General features: G+C 53.3%; 1 protein-coding gene across 1 annotated transcript in view; it reads right to left on the minus strand.

Moving 5' to 3' along the window:
* The window catches only part of WHRN (whirlin), an 89,686-nt gene that overhangs the window by 11,131 nt on the left and 58,738 nt on the right, over positions 1–19,817 (minus strand). Inside the window, exons 4-8 of the mRNA XM_052645121.1 lie at positions 12,160–12,362; positions 11,029–11,065; positions 9,698–9,910; positions 8,464–8,673; positions 5,338–5,370 (exon numbers count right to left, since the gene is read on the minus strand). Of these exons, the coding sequence (XP_052501081.1) occupies positions 5,338–5,370; positions 8,464–8,673; positions 9,698–9,910; positions 11,029–11,065; positions 12,160–12,362 (696 nt within the window). The remainder of the gene's footprint in view (positions 1–5,337; positions 5,371–8,463; positions 8,674–9,697; positions 9,911–11,028; positions 11,066–12,159; positions 12,363–19,817) is intronic.

Below are 19,817 nucleotides of genomic sequence, written 5' to 3' on the forward strand. Positions count from 1 at the left end.
CGCTCTTAAGAAAAGGATGTCATTCAGCGGACAGAGGGCATGAAGCAAGAGTCTCCAGGTCAGGCCCAGAAATGGAAAGCAGGGCTTCAGGAAGGAGTCTGAACTTGCTTGGAGGAAAACCCTGGATCCTTTATTTTCATTAACCTCTAACTGAAATGTAGCATCTCCTTCCATTATGAGTGGAGGCAACACAGCCTTGTGGAATCAGCAGTGCCTGGGACACTGTCACAGCTCTTTCGTATCCCACTGCAGATGCCGGAAAGTCCCATTTATGTTCATCACGTCCTCATAATTGCAGCTGTTACCGACGTGCCATCAGACCTTGTCATGGGGCATACTAAGAAAAAACCACACCTTTCAATATTTCTTCCCATCTTTGAAAACAGCATTTTATGATGTTTCCTTTGTCATTCTACATGTGTTCTTTTTAAACATTTAAAACTGTTACTGTGAGAAAGGTCCCCAGGGCTTTGCCAGCCTGCCAGAGGGGTCCATGGCACAGAAAAGGTGAACCGCCCTCCACCAGTCCTAAAGCAGCGTTTAGTCTATCTCTCCTAGGTGGTAGCTGGAAAAACGCAGGCTCCGAGGGGAGCAGGGGCTGGCCACGTTCCAGCAGGCTCTGACCTCCATGGACCTGGTTTTGTTTTCTGGAAGCAGTTCCCAGCACCCCCAGTCCCCACACAGAGGGGAGGATGCGCCTCAATGCACCGGCTTGGAGGAAGGGTCCTTGTTTCACACACCGGCCCAGGCAAAGCTGCACCCACCCAGAGGGTTACTAACATCCTCTGCTGAATCTACGGTTCTGGGGAGGTAAGGGGCATTGCTGAGGTCTCTCGGAAGGGAATGGGATGTTCTACTCAAGGGAAAAGACTAATTCCAGCTTCACCGTGTCCCTGTCTGTGCACGGGGCAGCTTCCTTGGAGGGGGGCTATAGACAGCACGTCTGTGTGAATGAAAACATTGCTGCCGTAGCAGTAAACAAAGGATGCGGCGGCCACCAAGCCACCACACTAGAGCTGTGGGCCCCGAGGGAACTCAGGGTGAGAAAATACAGGATACTGGCCCCAGAGAGCTGAGGTGCATAGCCAAGGAATGGTTTCAGTGAGCCCAGACTCTTGCATCTTCCCATATACAGAAAAGCATCAAATTCCTTGAGATACCTGGTTTTCTTTAACGAACAGTAATCTCTTGAGGGTCTGACTGCCTGATTTTTGTTGCAAAAACTCCTATATATCCTGGCTCCTCTGGCCCTTGCCTCTTTGGAGCAGTCTCCTGAGTTTTCTGAGATGTTATGTCCTCAGTTCTCTCCACCAAGTAAAACACAACTCTCAACTTCTAGGCTGTGAATATTTTTAAAGTTGATATCATATAAATAAGGAGCAACAGTGACTGGGCTCCATAGATGGGCTCCTTCCTGCTCCTCCACTAGGGAGGGGTCTGCCTAGCAGAGGACCTAACCCAACGAGGTTGGACCAGAGGCCGATTGCACTAGGTGGGATGTCAACCTCTCATCACTTGCTCCCTCTTTCTGGGAAGGGGTGCTTTAACAGTCAGGGGTCTCTGCAGCAGGAGGCATCCCAAAACAGGCTGGAGCTTCTCCATCCTCCTCTGGCCCCAGCTGAGCAGGAAGGCATGGAGGCCAAGGGGAAGAGACTGGCGCTACCAAGGGCTGACAGCCACGCCCATACCTCCTTTATGCCTTATTGCAGGGGAGACGGCAATGGCCTTTAGAGGCAGTGACCCCAGCCCAAGCATCCTTTGACAAGATGGGGAGCCCCTTTCGAGACACATCAGGGGTCTGGAGGGCAAATCCAGGAGGAGGAAGGCTCTGGTTAAGGCTCTCAGCAGGGCAAGTTCCCCTGCGCCCTGACCTCAATGACATCTACCTGGTGGGCACAAGGTTGGCCTTGGCCTCTCAACCGCTTTCCCTCTGCAGTTCTCTGCAGTGCCCTTTGCCAACCCTAATTTCCTTCCTTCCTTCCTTCTTTTATTTTGCTGAGCTGGGTCTTAGTTGAGGCATGTGGGATCCTGACTTGCAGCACGCAAACTCTTAGTTGCAGCAATGTGGGATCTAGTTCCTTGACCAGGAGTCAAACCCAGGTCTGCTGCATTGGAAGCTTGGTGTCTTAGTCCGTGGACCACCAGGGAAGTCCTTGCTGGCCTTTAGAGTATCAACAGAACCAACTTCTGAGTATTCCACACCCTGGATCTCACTTGATCTCCACAGCAACCCACAGATGGCTGATCTTATCAGCCAACTGTACAGATGCAGGAGCTGAGGCTTCAAAAGCTTAAGTCACCTGCCCAAGGTGACGCGGCTACCAGTTGGGAGATCCAACCCTAGTGTGTGAGATTCCAGAGGCTGTTCATTTAAGCCCCTCTGCCTCAGGCCTCCTTGCACCAGATGAGGAATTCAAGAAATGTCAGGCAGCCCTTTCTTCTTTCACAAAGCTCTCCTGGCCGACATCTTTATGGGAGGGTGATGATACTGTCTGGAGGCAGCAGAAAACTCCCAGGGCTGACTATCTATTAGACAAATGGAAACTAAACACAATTTGTTGAAGCGGGAGGCTGCATCTGATTTCCTCTGATCGATTGTGTCTGGTTTGAGGGAAAACGGCTGCAGAAGGAGCCGTGTTGAACCTGGGATGGATAACCCGTGCAGCGCAACCCAGGGACTCTGGGCTAAATGGGAACTGGCTCCAACTGGGGCATCCGTCTGGGGCAACTGGGTCACAAGAGCCGGCGCCTGCCACCCTGCCCGTCTGAGCGCCAGAGCAGAGGACAGTTTCCTATGACAGAGGAGGTAACTGTTTAGGAGGCTGGAAAGGGAGACGGTGATCCTGAGTGACCAGGGAGTGAGGTTTCATTCCAGTTCCTGCTTCGCATTTCCTTGGCCTCCACCCTGTCCCAGGCCCTGGGCTGGCACTGGGGACACAGACAGGAGAAAGCTGAGGTCCCTGCTGGTGGACCCCACCAGCTCTCCTTGTGTGCCGAAGAAAACATTCAGCAAGAGGTTAAAGCAACGGGGTGGGCATTTTAATGGAGACATGAAAAATGCGTGTGTTTCCTGGGTGAAATAATTTTTGCGCATGAGCAAGAAATGTTGTGAGTTGATGTCCATCTAGATCGTGGGGGTTGTCTGTTACTCAGCATCTCTGCAGCAAAAGCTCACTCATACATGGTGGTTTTGTGGGCTAGTGCTGGGCACGTAGTAGGGAATAAGTGAATGTCATTTCGACCCCTTAGGAAGAGGTTCCTTAGGAGGAATGATGCAACCCTTGTTCAAAAACAGGGAAGCAGTGGGAACACAGGGCAGCCATTCCTTGTACTGCCTCCCCTGGAATATTTTCTAGACTCTCTCGACAGAGAGGACTCTCAGGGTTGGAGGAGCTTTGGGAGCCTACCTGGCTTGTACAGATGGGAAGACAGGCTGGTGGTGGGTGAGGGGCTTTCCCAAGGGTGCCACTGCATGGTGGGGACAGGGCAGAGGAAGGGTGTGGGCTCCTACCTCCAGGATGGGTCTGGTGCCCTGCATTCCCACACAGAGGGGCTTCCAGGAGGAGGTGTCTGTCCTGTGGCTTCGCATGCAGGCAGCGTGGGGCGTCTAGCCTGAGACCTGCTGTGTGTGTTTGGAGGGAGGGGGTTCCCAAGAGACACTGAGGCCACGGTTGACCAGGCAGCAGGAAGAGCTGGCCCCTGTAGAGCCTGTTATCACATCTCTTAGCAACTCGGGCTGCACAAGCTCCCCAGCACCTGCCTGGGGATGAACCTGTTTTTGGTTCAAACCCACACTCGTCCACTCTCCACCAGCAGCGGCATCCAGGTACAACTAAGGCAGACCAGTCAGACCATGTCGGCCCCTGTTCCAACTTGCCAACAGCTCCCATCACACTCAGACACAAACTCCAAGTCCGCAGCACTAATCCGCCACTGCCCCTCCCCTCACTTACTGCTCCAGTGGTTGGCTTCGTGGACTTTGCTCAGACACTCTGGGTACCACCTCAAAGCCTTTGCACTTGCTGTTCCTTCTACTAGAAATGCTCTTCCCCCAGCTGTGGGCAGGACCATCTTCCTTCCCTCTTTCAGGTCCCATTCAGGTGTCACTTCCTGACCACGCCCCTTTCCTGTTTCATATTCTCTCCTCAGCACTTCTCACCACTTGGCACGCTGCGTGTTTCAGTTCTTTATCTGGTTTAGTCTGTCACTCCTGCTCCACTCTAAATCCCACAATGGAAAGGATTTCTGTGTTGCTCACCACTGTATTCCCAGCACTGCAACTGTGCAGACCCTGGAGCAATCACTCAATCGAAATTTGCTAACAGAACAAAAGGGAGATAAGGAGGAAGAGAGTAGAAACAGAGATGGATCGATAGATTGATAGGCAGATGATGCTTAACAAGGATCCGGTTGAGCTCCTTCAGGGAAGAATCCCAACCAGAGTGCAGTGTTAACAGCACCAGCTCAGAGGTAAGCAGGCCCGGGTTGGAATCCACACTCTACCGTTCGCTAGCTTAGCAACCTTGAGAAAGTCACTTCTCCCTGAGCCTCAGTCCTCTTCTCTGTAAAATGGAAATCATGGCAGTACTTGCCACATCTAGTTACCGAGAGGACCAAAGAAGATATGCTTGGAAAGCATTATCACCATGCTATGGAGACTCCTGACATATGCCAGCTACCATTATTATTAAGAAAGGCCCAAATTATTAATGTGGACCAGGCTCTATGCAGAGCACTAGGGAATCAATGGTGACTTCAGACACAGTTGCGCCCTCAAGCAGCCCATGGTCGAGGGGGTAACTGACCAGGCTGGTAAATATTATTAAAATATAATGACACAGGAGCCATAAGAGCAGGAAGCCCTGGGGGCTGAAGGATCCAGACACTCAAAGTCACCCACCTCGAGAGGATCAGGGAAGTCTGCTTGGAAGAAGAGGGATGCAAGCGAAGGGCTGAAGCACACACAAGAGACAGCCATGCCATATGAAGTGGGAAGCACATTCCAGACAGACTGTGTGGCACAGGCAAAGGCCAAGAGGTCTCTTGACAGCTCCAGAGCACAGAGCTGTCATCCTCGTTTATAAAACTGAGCTCAGGGAGGTGCAATCATTTCCTGAGGTCACACAGCAAGGAACTGGCAGAGCTGGGGTCTGAACCACTGCAGAGCCTGAAAGCCCTGATGGACGGGCAACTAGGAGAGACAGAGAACACCAAGAAGAACCTGGTCTCCCCGCTGGGCTGGGTGTTGGCACAAAGGAGTGAGGGAAGGGCCACAGCCCCCTGCCTCCACCCCAGCTAAAGGATTCCCAGAGCCCCACTCGGCAAGAAGGACGGTACCTCCATCAGGTCTATAAGCCACAGCAGCCGCTCCTGGGGAGGAAGGGTGGGCAAAAGGCAAAAAGAAAAATACATCAAATAAACATAAGGGATGGACTGGGCACAGCAAACCCCCTTCACACACACACTCACACACTTACACTCACACTCACAGTCACACACACACACACACACACACACACACACAGCAAAACAAGCAAAAAACTTTTCTCTTCACGTGGACTGCTTTGGGCAGGAATAAAGGAGGGATGAGGAAGACCCCACAGGGACAGTCAGCATGGCTTCATTCTAACTGCTTCCTAGAAGGAAACCAAGAAAGAACACTGTCCTTGAGAAGGGCCCTCAGGAGATGGCCTGCCCCCTGGGGGCAACCCTGGGAGTCTCCAGCAGGTGAAGCTAGGATCATTATTCCCACTTGGCAGATGGGAAAACTGAGGATAAGCAAAGGGAAGTGGCTTGTCCAAGGTCACATCTGTGGTTGAAAGGCAGAGCCTGAAGGAGTATCTTGTTAGAAAGCCTCCATCAGAGAAGACCCGGATTCCAGGGAAGCCCAGGCCCCATGTTGGCAGAGAAACTCAGCGCCTGTGAACAGGAGCCCAGGGCTGTGCGTGTGGAAGATGCCCAGCGCGGGATGACGTTTGGAAGGGGAATGGCAGAACCTCAGCCCCGCGCTTTCCAGAAGACCTCAAGTGTCTGCAAGGCCCTGGATACAGGGTGGTTACCCCAGCCAGGCTGGGAAATGGGGAAGAACAGATGCTTCCTCTGCCCTCCGAGTGTGGGCAGCATGTCTGGGAGGTTGCTTGTCCTTTACTCTCCCAACAAGCTGGGGAAAGGAGCATTGCTGCCCCAGTGCAAGGAGGGAGAGCCAGGCGCCGTGGAGGGAGGTGCCTTTCCACGCCGCCTCTCCTGCCTGCACATGGCTCTCTTAGCACCCACCTCCCAGAGCTCGTCCTGACCTTGGTCAGTCCTGATTTGACATACCTGTGCTCTCCAGGAGGTCTCAGACTCATCAGTTCAGTTCACCCGCTCAATTGTATCTGACTCTCTGTGACCCCATGGACTGCAGCACGCCAGGCCTCCCTGTCCATCACCAACTCCCAGAGTTTACTCAGACTCATAGTTATTCACATTTCAGAAGCTGGGAGACCCTTTCCATCTGTCCTACAAACTTTCTGCTCAAAATCATCCTGTAGCTTTTAAGAGCTGTGCCTTTCCCAGGGTGTTCCAATCTGGAGGGAAGGTGTCTTTGACAAGGCAGGGTCAACTGCCACAGCGGGGCCTCAGATGGTCAGGGACAGTGCCTTCCAGGTACAGGAGAGACCCAGGCACTGAGCTGGGGCTGGGACCCCTGCCCTGAGCCCTTCCTGGGGATACACCTCCAAGTCCTGCAGCCTGGCCTGCCCTCGGGGCTTCGGGCTGCTGTGGCCAGAGTCACCAAGGACCTCAGGTCATTCTACCCACAGGGAAACCAAGGCCCAGAGAAGCTGGGCTTAAACCTAAGCCCCTTACCTCCCAGGCTAGAACACACCCCATCCCACCCACTGGATCTCTCATCCTCGCTTCTAAAGGGATCATCCCAGAATTGCAGTATGCAACCCCCTAAGTTTTAGAGCAGTGATTTGTGGCTCCTGAAGCCCCACGTGGACATGCTTAAGCCAATCTCAGTGGAGCTGGACGCAGAGAGAAATGAACCGTCGGGCCAGGGCTCCGCAGCCTGAAGCCAGCTCGTCACCCGTGTGTGCTGTGTGCCACATCAGAGCCAAACACGCAGCCCCAGGTGGGGACAGCCTCCTCCCTGCCCCAGAAATGGTCTGCAGCCGTGTCCAGAGCCTGGAGGAATGGGCAGCAGCTTCCTAGCCACCCCAGGAAGGATGAGGACTCGGGGGATGAAGGTGACTCAGGATGGTAGGGACAGGAGGTAGAGGAATAGAAGTTTCCCCAGAAGCTCAGATCCCCAGAGCTTTAAGAGAAAAAAAAAGCTACATTGGGAGCTGAAGCCCACAAAGCGGGCATGCTGCGGGGCTGTCTCCTGGTGCCTGTGAGCGCACCTGTGCCTGCTGACCACCTGTATCTGCAGGTGGCCATCATCGCATGTCCTCCTCCTCCGACAGGACAACCAACACTGTCTAATAGAGATTTCCCCTGTGAGAGCTCCCAGTTCAGTGTCGGAAGTCACGGTGGTTAGAGCACTAGACCTCCTCCTCCCCTTCCACAGGAGAGAGGTGCTGAATGACTGACCGGCATGGAAGCAGAGGACGGAGCCGAGCCGGCCCTCCTGACCTCCAGCTCTGACTTTTCCCACGGCACCGGTCTCGGTAACTGGCTGTGTCCTGTGATGGATAATAAGGCACTTCCGCTGCCCTTTCCTCCCCAAAGCCTCCCAGGGTTCATCTGCCTCTGAGCATCCTGGGGGCACAGTCACACCCTGAGGTGGCCCAGATGCCTTTCTGGGGGCTGGTGAGTCTGGGAGAAAGTCAGGCTGGGTTCCAGGGCCCCAGAGAATCAGGAGTGAGTGTCTCAGGGAAGATCCCAGTCACCACGACCATTACCGTGAATGAGACCACCAGCGTGATGTCTCATGGGATCCTCCCGCTACTGGTTCTGTTTGTCTTGTTAAGAAAAATGTTAGTTGCTCAGCCGTGTCCGACTCTTTTTGACCCCATGGACTACAGCCCAGCAGGCTACTCTGTCCTTGGAACTCTCCAGGCAAGAATATTGGAGTGGGTTGCTATTCCCTTCTCCAGGGGATTGAGCCTGGGTTTTACACATTGAAGGGAGATTCTCTACCATCTGAGCTACCAAGGAGGCCCATTTATCTCATTACCTGCATTTTCCGCCTTTCTTCCCCAGCCCACCCGCCTGCATCCCATCCCACAGCCTGCGAGCCCCTGAGGCAGGGTCAATCCATCTTGTTCCATTGTGTCTGAGAGCCCATGCCTAGCACACAGGAGGCACCCAGCAATCAGGAGGTTTTCACAGGTGAAGAAACCGAGGTTCTGAAAGGGAAGGCCCGGAGCTGGCCAGGAGTCCCGTCCCAGCAGAGACTCCCAGGGCTGGATTCAAACCCAGATGGGCCTTAACTCCCTTGCTGTCTGTAAGGTGAGGCATGGGGCAGGGGCTGCTCACCCTGGCCGAGCTGACGGTGGTGGAGGTGCCGTGGCTGCCTGTGGACGAGCCCGTGTCGCTGTAGGAGACCGTGGAGTAGGTGTCCCCGGCTGCAGGACCCGGGGGCTGCCGCGCCTTCATGGACTCAATCTCCCGTCTCAGCACCAGATGGTCGAAGCGGTCCAGGTCTTGGGGGGAGATGGTGCCTCTCACCTCAGAGAGGAGCGAGAACTGGAGGCCGGGACAAGCCGGGCACTCAGCAGGGAGCTCCACCGGCAGGCGCGACAGCCCTCTGCCACCCCAGATGCAGGCGTGCATGCTAAGTCGCTTTAGTCGTGTCCGACTCAATGGACTGTGGCCCACCAGGCTCCTCTGTCCATGGGATTCTCCAGGCATGAACACTGGAGTGGGTTGCCATGCCCTTCTCCAGGGGATCTTCTCAACCCAGGGATCGAACCCACATCTCCTGGGTCTCCTGCATTGGCAGGTGGGTTTTTTACCACTAGCACCGCCTGGGAAACCCCTGCTACCCCAAACAACCTTCGTGCAAACTTGGCCACTGCCCACCCCTCCTTAACCCTCCGTGGCTCACCACTGTCCTAGGACAAATTCCAAACCCCTAGATGCCGGGCCCAGCGTCATCAACCCCTGCTCCTTGCTCACTTCTTCTTCCCTAACATCTCACCCTTCATGTCCAGCTCCAAGTCCCTGAACAGGAAGCCCTTGCCTGTCCCTTCCTGTTTCTTCTTTTCAAACTGACTTCCCTCTGTTAAGTCTTCCCAAAGGTAACCACTCCCAGTGGATTTAATCACTTCTTCTTGGTGCAGCTTTTGAATCTCAAACAGGCTTCTCCACTAGAGCAGCGTTCTCAAAGAGGGTAGCATGGTTTGGTCACTTGGGGGCTTGTGAAATATGCGGAGTTATCCAGCCTGGGGTGTGGCCTGGGCATTGCTTTTTAAGAGCAATCCAGACGATTCTAAATCTACACCCAGCATAAAAAGCTGCTACAGTGGGACCCCAAACACAAGGCATGTGGACTGTTCCCTTGAGAGTCTGAGGGGTTCGGGGGTGGGGGCTGGGGGTGGGGGTCTGTCTCGGTTACCAGTCTCTGCCCAGGCTTCAGGCTGGGTCTGACTCTTTGTGGGTTCTCAGTAAAGGAGTGGGGTTCAGAGGGAGGCAGGGAAGGATGTAGAAGCCCCGGGGAGCTGAAGCCAGGCCCCTCCAGCCCCGCCTTGCCCGAGGAGACACGGGTCACCTTGGCGTGGGTGTTGAGCAGCTCGAACAGGGCCATGACTAGGGCTTCCACCGATACGTTGCCGCCGCGGTACTCCTCCAGGTAGTAGGCCATGGTGGCACGCTCCTGCTCGGTCAGCAGGTGCCGCGCCTGCTCCTCCAGCAGCACCCGTGTCTGGTTCCCCAGGCTGCTCAGGGTCACCTGGGAGCCGGCTGGCCCCTTGTAAAACCCCAGCTGAAAGACAGTGAGGCAGAGGCCCCGGGGGTGCCGGTCTGCTCTGGAAGCCGAGCCGGCTACCACCCTGCAGACAGGTGGGGGGGCCCCTCTGAGGTCTCTGCCCAAGGGTAAAGCCGCAGGTGTTCCTGGACGTTTCTCAGGGCACCGGGTCTCAGTTGCTTGTAGCTGCAAAGTGCTTTTCTGGCTCACGTGGCACTTTTACACGTGTTGTCTCATCAGAGCCCCATGACCATTCAGGGTCAGGCAGTATTATTATGGTTCCCATTTTACTGTTTAGGTTGCTGTCTCTCTCTGGGTACATTGGGGATAATAGTAATGTGATTTCTGAAATGTGGCTCAGACCTGCATGCACACCACGCCTCCCAGCATGGCCTCCACCACCATCAGCCGTGTCTAAGAGGCCACCCGGTCTCCCTGCTTGTCCCCTCTGCCTCTCCCTGTCGCCTATACAGAGCTGCTGAGGTGACCTCATGAAAACATAGATCTCATGTTGCACCCCTGGTGAAGACTTTCAGTGGCACCCCATCATTTCGGCTTAGCAGCCAAACCTCTTCCCCAGCCCACTAAGTCCTATGGGATCTGATGATCCCACCAACAAGTCGTGCGTGGCGCTGCCCCCGGGCCCTGGCACGTGCTGTGCCCTCTGACTGCATCCTCCCCTCCGGCTCCTGCCTAGACTCTGATCTCACTCACCTCCACTTCATGTTCAGCTTACAGCCCAGACACTGTGTTGCCACTTGGAGAGCCTTCGCCCTCTCCCTCTGCCCTCCCCGCACCTAAACATCTGCCCTTCTCTCTCCTAGGGCCCGCACCGCTCTTGGAAGGCATTGAACGCCTTTGATGATGAGATGCGCATGCAGGCTCGCTTTGCTTTGATGTGCCTCTCCGTCACTGGGCGTAACCCCCACCGGGGAGGGGACGTGATTTGTGCTGTTCGTACCGCTAACTCCGGGATCCAGGGTGCTGCCTGGAACATGGTGGCCTGGAATCTTCCCACAAGTGTGGGAAGGAGGCTACGCAGGCAGTTGGCAGGCTGCCCACCCTGCTGGGCCCAGAGCTCCCCACTCAGCACCAGTGAAGAAGCCAAAGATACCCGCAGACAGAGAGCAGCCTACCTTGTTGGTCCCTTCTGCTGTGAGATCCCCGGGAAACCTACGAAGAAAGACAAGCACATGTCTGAGCAGTTCAAGCAGGCATGGGCCAGGGGATGGCTGCTTTGCAGGGAGAGGAATGAAACTGGGAGAACCATGGGCTGTGCTCACCGGGGCCTCTCAAGGGAGTATCAGGCCCTGGACAGATGGGCAGTTTCTGAACTCCTGACCAACCATGTGGATGGCACTTCTAAAACCAGGCAAGGTGGTCTGCTGAGTTGTTTCACGCCCTATAGGGCCAAGTCAGGTGACACACAGAGGAGAGACTAAATAGTAAGTGCCACGTGGTCTCGGGGTCAGGCCAGCCCAGGGAGGGTGAGGACGGGGCACCTGGAGATGTTAAGAAACAGCTTGCAGGTGCAGCTCTCTTCCAGGCTGTTTCCATGGAAAATAATGTGGTCTCAGGCTTCCAGAATCCCTGATTTTCAAGAAGCAGCCAGAAATCCAGGTGTCCACCCCACCCCCACCCATGGGAAACCCGATGTCTTTTTAAATGTTGGTAACTAATTTTTAAAAATTACTGTACTGGGAAGGTGAAAGGAAGAGAGGAAGGAGGGGATGAAGAAAGGGAGAAAGAGACGCCCTGGGTGTGTTTGGCTTGGGGTCACCAGTCAGTCTGAGGTTTCAGATGGAAATCCAAAGGTGACACTTTACCTTATTAGCAGCTATGCAGCCACCTGGCAACTGTCTCACATTATGACTCCCAAGACCCTTTCACACAAGTCACTCATGGGATCCCCATCCACACATCTGGAATGGGGACCGCAGTTAGGATTCCCACTTTTCAGACAAAGCAAGTAAGGGCCAAAAAGGAAGTTATGAGATTTACTAAACAGCAAGTAAAGAGTGAGAGAACTGGCTGCTGCGGTCCAGCTCTCCAAGGAAAACCGAGGCCAGAAGAGCAAAGGGGATGCACCCCCGGTCAGGCCCCGCAAACAGGAGGGACCCTGGGGTGGGACTTCAGGCTCAGGGAACTGGGGCAGTCCTCACAGATCGCGCACAGAGCATGGTGCGGGGGTGAAAGGGGCTGTTACTGGCTTTCAGGGACGGCCCTGGGGTCCTGGGGCTCCGAGTGAGAGCGCAGCACGGCCGCACCCCGCGCAGTTGGCGGCAGCGTCTCCGATCCGGGAACTGGCGATCCACTTGGTCTCGTCCACGGTGGTGCGGGCGTGGGGCAGCCTCCCGACGTCCTTCACGGTCAGGATGAGATGCTGGGATGACTTGAGCAGCCTGACCGCCTCATCGTGCAGGATGTTGAGAAAGCTCCGCCCATTCACCTCCAGGATCTGGTCCCCAACCTGCCAAGCCCACAACACAACACAGTCACCTGGGCTGTCTGCGGGACACTGACTCATGCCAGGGGGTTCAGAGTCCAGATCGCAATTTTCCTCCTGGGTAGCCTAGGAAGGAGGTCACCAAGGCTCAGACAGGCTATGTGGGTGCTTGAGGGTCACACAGCAAGAGACTCAAAGAGGTTATGTGAATACCTGAGGGTCATACAGCAAATCAATGGCAGAACCAACCATCCAATCTGGATCCTCAGCCCATGACCCTGTCACTAGAAAGGGCCACCTCCCTCAACCGAACAAGGGCTTTGAGGGGTGGAGTTCCCGAGGGTGTCCTTATCTAGAAAACAAAAGCCATTTCAGAGGCCTGGATGCAGGTGGAATTAGGGGTAGATGAGATGTGAAGGTACTGTTCCCATAATTTTCCTTTTACACTTCTACACCATTAAGTTTGTTACCTTAAACATGCATTCTCACATTGCCTTAGTGTAAACATCATTTTAATTTACTTAAGAGAAATCAGTAAATGAGAAAACTAGCCTACTGATAAAGGAATAATATATTGCTTGGATTTTTAGGACAAGAAGGTGATTTTATTTGGTAATGGAAGAATATATTTTTTAATGAAAGGATGAAAAAATAGAAGAAGAAAAAACTAGCCTTCCAATAAACATAACTATGTGACAAGACCAGAAGGGGTTGTCCAGGAAGCTGTTGCAGGGTCAGCTGGGGCACTTTCAAACTCAGACGGTTTGGTGCTTTTTTTACGTTAATTGATGGGTGACCAGAGGGGGCTACCCAGGGTCACAGCCCACCGTGGTGTTGAAGGGCAGCCCTATAACACCAATTATTTCTGGCCCCTCTTCCTTCTTCCCTGCATCCCAGTCTGCTGATGGCACATGGTCACCCCTAGGGGTGTTTTCCAGCATTTTTAAAAGCAGAACTTGGAAAAGGTGAGCCAAACACTAATTTGGGGAAAAAAAAAGAGAAGAAAAGATATGGTGATGAGCCTAAGAATCAAAACCCTGGTCCCCAGTTTCCTGTTTTTTCTTTAACCCTTCACCTGCAACCGGGGAGTTTCCAGAATAGAAAGTGGTTATAAATTCAGTCTTTCCGTCTCTCCTCTGCTCCAGTGTTTATGTGTTCAGAGAAGGCCCTTTGCCTCCACGACCCATCCAACACTTCCTGCATACTTCCTGTGTGCCAGGCTCTGGGCTGGGACACGGAGCCAAGACAGACAGACCTCTCCTGCTCACATGCTGCTCAGCGGGCTCTACCTTGTGCGATGAGTGGATTTTCCCGCCAGCTTCTCCACACCTGGTCTCCAAGGCCCAGCACACACTGGGAATTCAATAAAAATTAATCCAATGAATGAAGAGTCAGATACCAGTCCCCCCCAGTCCTAGCTCCAGGACCATTTCTGCTGCAGCTCAGGGGGGGCCAACACATGACACCAGCCTGAAGCCCCAGATTTCAAGCCACTTCTGACCGGATGCTGACTGCATGCCAAGTACCTTGTTTGCCCCTTTACATAGCTTTCCCTATTTAATATCCTCCGCATTCGGCCAAGTAGGGATCATTTGCTCTGCATCTGACCAGAGAAAAGACAGAGACTCAGACAGGTTAAGGAAATAGTTTGTGGTTACTAGTGAAGAGGACAGCAGGGTAGAAACACAAGTCAGGCTCCAAGGTCCTAACGCTATCTGCTATTGGGCTGCTGTCAGGCTTCAAATCCAGCGTGCTCAAAGCCCCCACCCTGCTGTTCCTCCCTAGCTCTGCCTGCAGCATACAGCTCTGAAAATCCACCCTCATCATCAGCTCTGCCTTTGTCCCCCCAATACCAGAGACCCAGGTTTGATCCCTGGGATGGGAAGATCCCCAGTGGCAACCCACTCCAGTATTCTTGCCTGGAGAATTTCATGGACTGAGAATCTTGGCAAGCTACAGTTAATGGGATTGCAAAGAGACGGACATGACTGAGCGACTAACACACACACACACACACACACACACACACAAACACTCTCTCTCTCTCTCTCTCTCTCTCCAGGAAGTCTCACCTTCCTCCCCCTCCATCAGTTCCCTAACCTGCGCCCCCACCTGCTCACTCCTGGGGTCCTGGGCTGGCATTCTCCTCCGTGCATTAACTTCTAAACTGGCCCCAGACCTGGCACCGGGTTACTGTTTATTCCTCCTGGCTTAAAAACCTGAATGACCCCTGTAACCCAGCAGGTGGCATAACCCTATGGTTAAAGGTTTCAAAGACCATCAGACTTGGGTAGACACTCTGGCTTTGCTACTTTCATGCCACTTGAACTCAAGCAAATCCCCCAATAAACTTTTTTTTTTAATCAATTGAAAGAACACATTCATTTTATTAAGGTATTTTTCTGTTACTTTAGGAGAGGAAAAAAAAAAAAGCTTTCAAATAGTGGCCTGGTTTCAAAATTCATTGTTTTGGGTTTTATTTCACACTATTTCAGCCCTGCTTCTTGGGAATAAATCTATAGCAAAATCTCAGAAGATCTATTACCTCCTATGGAGGCAGAAAAAAAAGTAAAACTGTAGGTCAGGTTCGAGAGGAGTTTGGGTTATACCAGCTTATTATTAGAGGCTTATTTAAATTTTTCTCAGGAAATTACTTTCCAAATTACATGTAGGAGCACATTTTCCACTGTTACTAAGAACAGGGGACAAAAACCCATTAAACTTTTGTCGCTTAGTTTTCTTGCACATAAAGAGGGAATCCTAGCCCAGTCCTCCAAATTTCTATAGTCATCAGCGTCATCAGTCATCAGCGTCGGTTTTCAATGCCAGCAGCAATACTCACAATTTTCTCTCTTTCCATATCTTGGAGCTCCCCAGTCGAAAAATCCCTGAGAACTTGTGTGTCCTAAGTCACTTCAGTCGTGTCCGACTCTTTGCAACCCCACGGACTGTAGCCTGCTGGGCTCCTCTGTCTATGGAACTCTCCAGGCAAGAATACTGCAGTGGGTTGCCATTTCCTACTCCAGGGGATCTTCCCAACCCAGGGACTGAACCGGTGCCTCTTACACCTCCTGCTGGTGGGTTCTTCACCACTAGCGCTGCCTGGGAAGCTTAGGTAGCCTCAGTTGGTCTCCTTGTAAAGAGCTTAAGGGAAGACCCAATGTCTGATTTGAGGCTCGGCACACAGTAAGTGCTCAATAAGTGCTTATATACAGGAGGTGTGGGTTTTGCCTCTTCGCTCTGTGCTTCTCTCCCAGCTGGTGTTCCCTGATGCTGAGAAGCAAAGCTGTGTTAAAGAGGACCTTCGCAGGCAGGCACTAGGGCCTTACTGGGAGCGGACTGCAATGCCAGCCCCCTCCAGCCCACTGTTCTGGGTCCCCACGTTTCCCTGAGTAGCGGCTGCACCTCTCCCCTCTGCCCCCAGCTCCCCCTTCCCCACAGCTCTGAGCTGGAGCCAGGCTGCACTCTCCCCTCTGCCCCCAGCTCCCCCTTCCCCACAGCTCTGAGCTGGAGCCAGGCTGCACTCTCCCCTCTGCCCCCAGCTCCCCCTTCCCCACAGCTCTGAGCTGGAGCCAGGCTGTACTCTTCATCTGCTGAAGTGCTCTGTTTGCTTAAGTATCCCTCTCAATAGCTCTGGCTTTTGTTAAGCTAAGGGAATCAATTTTAATCTTTCCCACACACTTTATTTCATCTCAGCAGTTTAATTAAAGGAAGTAGCATCTGAGAGACCAGATATATGCGAGCATCCTTTGTGAGCAAACCCCTCCCTACAGGTCTAGGCCCCGGGGGCAAACAACTCAATTCCACAAACAGATACCTGGCCCTTTACAGTGAGGAATATCCCAGATATTGCATGGGACTTGAGTACACTAAATCAAGTATTCGTTGTTTAACTGGAACTCAGATTTACATAGTGGCATGTGTTTTTATTAGCTAAAACTGGCAGCGCTGGGTTGGTATCAGTCTCCTCTGGAGGCAATGCTTCTTGGTGGGGGCGGGGGTGAGCTGATTTAGTGCTATGGTTTCCAACTTCAGTTACCTTCCCTTGCCCTGGGCCGGGCACCTGTCATTTGTTCAGTCCTGTGAATCACCAGTGGACAGGTACTCCAGCTTCCTTGTAAGAATTAGTAGCCGGCAAATCGAAGGTCTGCTGTGGTAATCACATGCCTGTTGAATAAATCCCTACCCAGTCTGTGCGTCAGCATGGGGATCATGTGCGATCCACCGGGGAACAGATGTGAAGCAGGAGTCACTCTCTGCCGCTGCTGCTGCTAAGTCGCTTCAGTCGTGTCTGACTCTGTGCGACCCCATAGGTGGCAGCCCACCAGGCTCCACTGTCCCTGGGATTCTCCAGGCAAGAACACTGGAGTGGGTTGCCATTTCCTTCTCCCGTGCATAAAAGTGAAAAAAGTGAAAGTGAAGTCACTCAGTCATGTCTGACTCTTCGCGACCCCATGGACTGCAGCCCACCAGTCTCCTCCGCCCATGGGATCTTCCAGGCTAGAGTACTGGAGTGGGTTGCCATTGCCTTCTCCAGTCACTCTCTGAAAACCCTGATTTAACGGGGGTACATGAGCCTGTCCTTCCCATCTCTTCCTCTCTTCTCCTATCTTTCTTCAGTGAGTGAAAGTCACTCAGTCGTGTCTTACTCTTTGCAACCCCATAGAATAGTCCATGAAATTCTCCAGGCCAGAATACTGGAGTGGGGTGCCTTGCCCTCTTCCAGGGGATCTTCCAAACCCAGGGATCGAACCCAGGTCTCCAACATTGCAGGTGGATTCTTTACCATCTGGGTCACCAAACCAAAACTCTAGATGGGGCTGTCTCCACACAGCCCTTCTTGGCATCTGAGTTGGTCTGAGTGACTCCCATTTCTGTGTCCAGCTCTCTCTCATTCCTTGTACTTGTTGGAAAGCTTCCCAAGGCCTGCGAGCCCGTGTCAGAAGAGGCATCTGCATGTTAAATGCCATTTAAAGTTCACCAGCCACTTTCAAATAAATCCAGCGTCTCCCTGTTGACCCCAGCAGCCCCAGGCCAGCAGGCTCTGCAGTCTTGTCCCCGCGCTGCAGCCGAAAGATACCCGTCGCCCTGAAGCCAGGCAGCCAGGACTCAGTGGCCGTGTGGCCCTGCCCAGCTCAAGAACACTCCGAGTCTCTCTCCTGCTCTGTACAAGGCACACGAGACTGCCTGTAATCCCCAGGTCACTGAGAAGCAAGTGGGACCCCTTGGCATAGGGCCTGACATGAGAGAGGCTTTCGAGAGCTTTTCATCCGCTTTCTTTCCAAACGGCAGGGACAGGTCAACATGTCAGCTGGCTCAAGGTCACCGTCACGTGAACAGCGAGCCAGCATTTGGGCCCAGCCTCTCTTGTATTCTCCCTCAACCCCAAGGCACTTTTATCCCCACGCAGTGTCTGGCACACAGGAGATGTTTGTGGGGAAGGGATGGCAGAGACCCCTCCTCCCTATTCTCCCAGGCTTACTTCCACTCGTTTCCCCTTTTCCTTTGGTTTGTGCGATGTGAAGTACAGGTGGAGTGTTTAAAGGTCTTCACCTAGCGCTTCCCCTAAAGCCCACCCTTCCAGCCAACCCCCCGCCCAACCCCACACTGCCGCCCCAGGCAACAAAAATCCCAGCTAAGAGTTCTATATGTTCAGTCATTGGAATGTTCCTCTCCTTCCCACGAAAGCCAGCTCTGAGTTAGACAGCCGGGGGCTGGGGGGTGGAGGGGTGGGGTGGTAATCAAGGCAAAAGGTAAAGACAGGCAGTGACTGTCAGGCCTTCAGGGTCCCCTACAGATGGGGAGACTGCCCGGACAGGCAGCACGGGGACCTGTCTAGGGGACGCAGAGCGAGGCAACAGCCAAGCCCAGACCCTGAGGCTGATTAACCAAGGAAACAGCACCCACCCAGAGCTGTCAGGACACGACCCGTTAGAGGAGGGAGAGTGTGATCGAGTGTCTAATATTGCTCAGCTTGCAGACGGGCGCCGATGGGGAGGACGTGGAAGGATAAACGAATAAAGGAGGCTTTATTTTATTTGTCACCACGGGCGTCCTATTCATCACCAGTGACGGAGGAGTGGAGGGCGGACCGCGGGAGTGCCCTTCATTTTAAGGCAGAGCAAAGACTCCTCCATCATCCACAGCCCATCGAGTGACAGGCTCAGGTTCAGGACGCTCTGTGGAGAGTGGGAAGGGACTTTAACAAGGACAGGACACTGATTTTCCCTGAACTTGGCCAGCCAACCACCAGGAAGCAGGAATTCATTTCCCCTGGGTCTGCAGTTCTTGGAGCAGCAGAAAGTGCTCAAGTCAGGCTTGGGAGTGAGCCAGCCTTGGTAAACAGTTCCCTGTTACTCCCTGAGAGACCGGGAGAAAATAATGTTACATCTCCAAGCCTTTCTTCCCTTAAAACAAAAATAAGACCACCACTCACTAGAGTGTTACATCGTCTAAATGAGATGCCATCTGCTATGTGGTTACTGAACACAGATTCAGGAGTCTTGTCCTCCGGGTCTAATTCCAGCTGCCACTTCCTAGCTGTGTGACCTTGGGTGATTTCCCTACCCTCTCAGTGACTCAGTTACCTTCTCTGGAAAACGGGTTAAGCATCAGTGCCTACCTCATTGTCTGAGGGTTAAAAATGAGTCCATGCACTCTCCGCTGTAGCCCCAGCACCTAAAATAGCCCTTGGCACGTGCAAGGTCTCCAGTGAATATTCGTGGAATGAACGACTATAGAGCAAGTAACAGTGTCCAGGATGCAGCAAGTGCTCAATAAATGTTAGCTGCGTTCTTGAAAACCATGCTAACCCTTAAGGGACCCCCTGGTCACTCACCAACCAAATCTTGCAATTCTGCCTCCTCAGAGCCTCTTAAAGCCACACCACCTGCCTTTCCACCTGCCCTCTCCCTGGCCCTGCCCTCCATCTCAGCACTCACATGGACTGACCACACCCATGAGGCATACACTCATATCCCCATCTTACAGGTGAGGAGACTGAGGTCAGGAAGTGAAGTGAGACGAGCTGGCATTTGGCCGACGTTCTGCCAGCCTGCCAAGCCCCTGCTCTGACCAGTACTGGCTCCTCCTTGAAGAAAAGCCGGCCTACCCATCCACCTCTGATATGATCCTCAGCCCCGGGGCATCCTGCCATGCATACCGTCTGTGCTCTGTTCATGCTTGGTGAAGGGAACAAATGAGCCCACAGAACCCAGGGCAGGGTGGCAGCGGGGCTACGCTCCTGCATCAGAGGGAGTTGGGGCAGAGACCTGCCAACAGCTTGACCCCTGTGCTGAGCTGGGTGGGTGGGAATCTTCCCTCTCCGGACACGCACAGCCCTCGCTGGGCCAGGGCCCGAAAGGAAGCTGACTTCAGGCCCTTTTTCCCCACCTTCCCAAGGTTTTATTGAAATGGATTTTGCGGCTTCCAATGAGGACTCTGCTGATTGTACTATCACCGCAGTGAAAATTCAAATTC

This window comes from Budorcas taxicolor, chromosome 8 (assembly GCF_023091745.1).
Source record: "Budorcas taxicolor isolate Tak-1 chromosome 8, Takin1.1, whole genome shotgun sequence".
NCBI lineage: Eukaryota > Metazoa > Chordata > Mammalia > Artiodactyla > Bovidae > Budorcas > Budorcas taxicolor.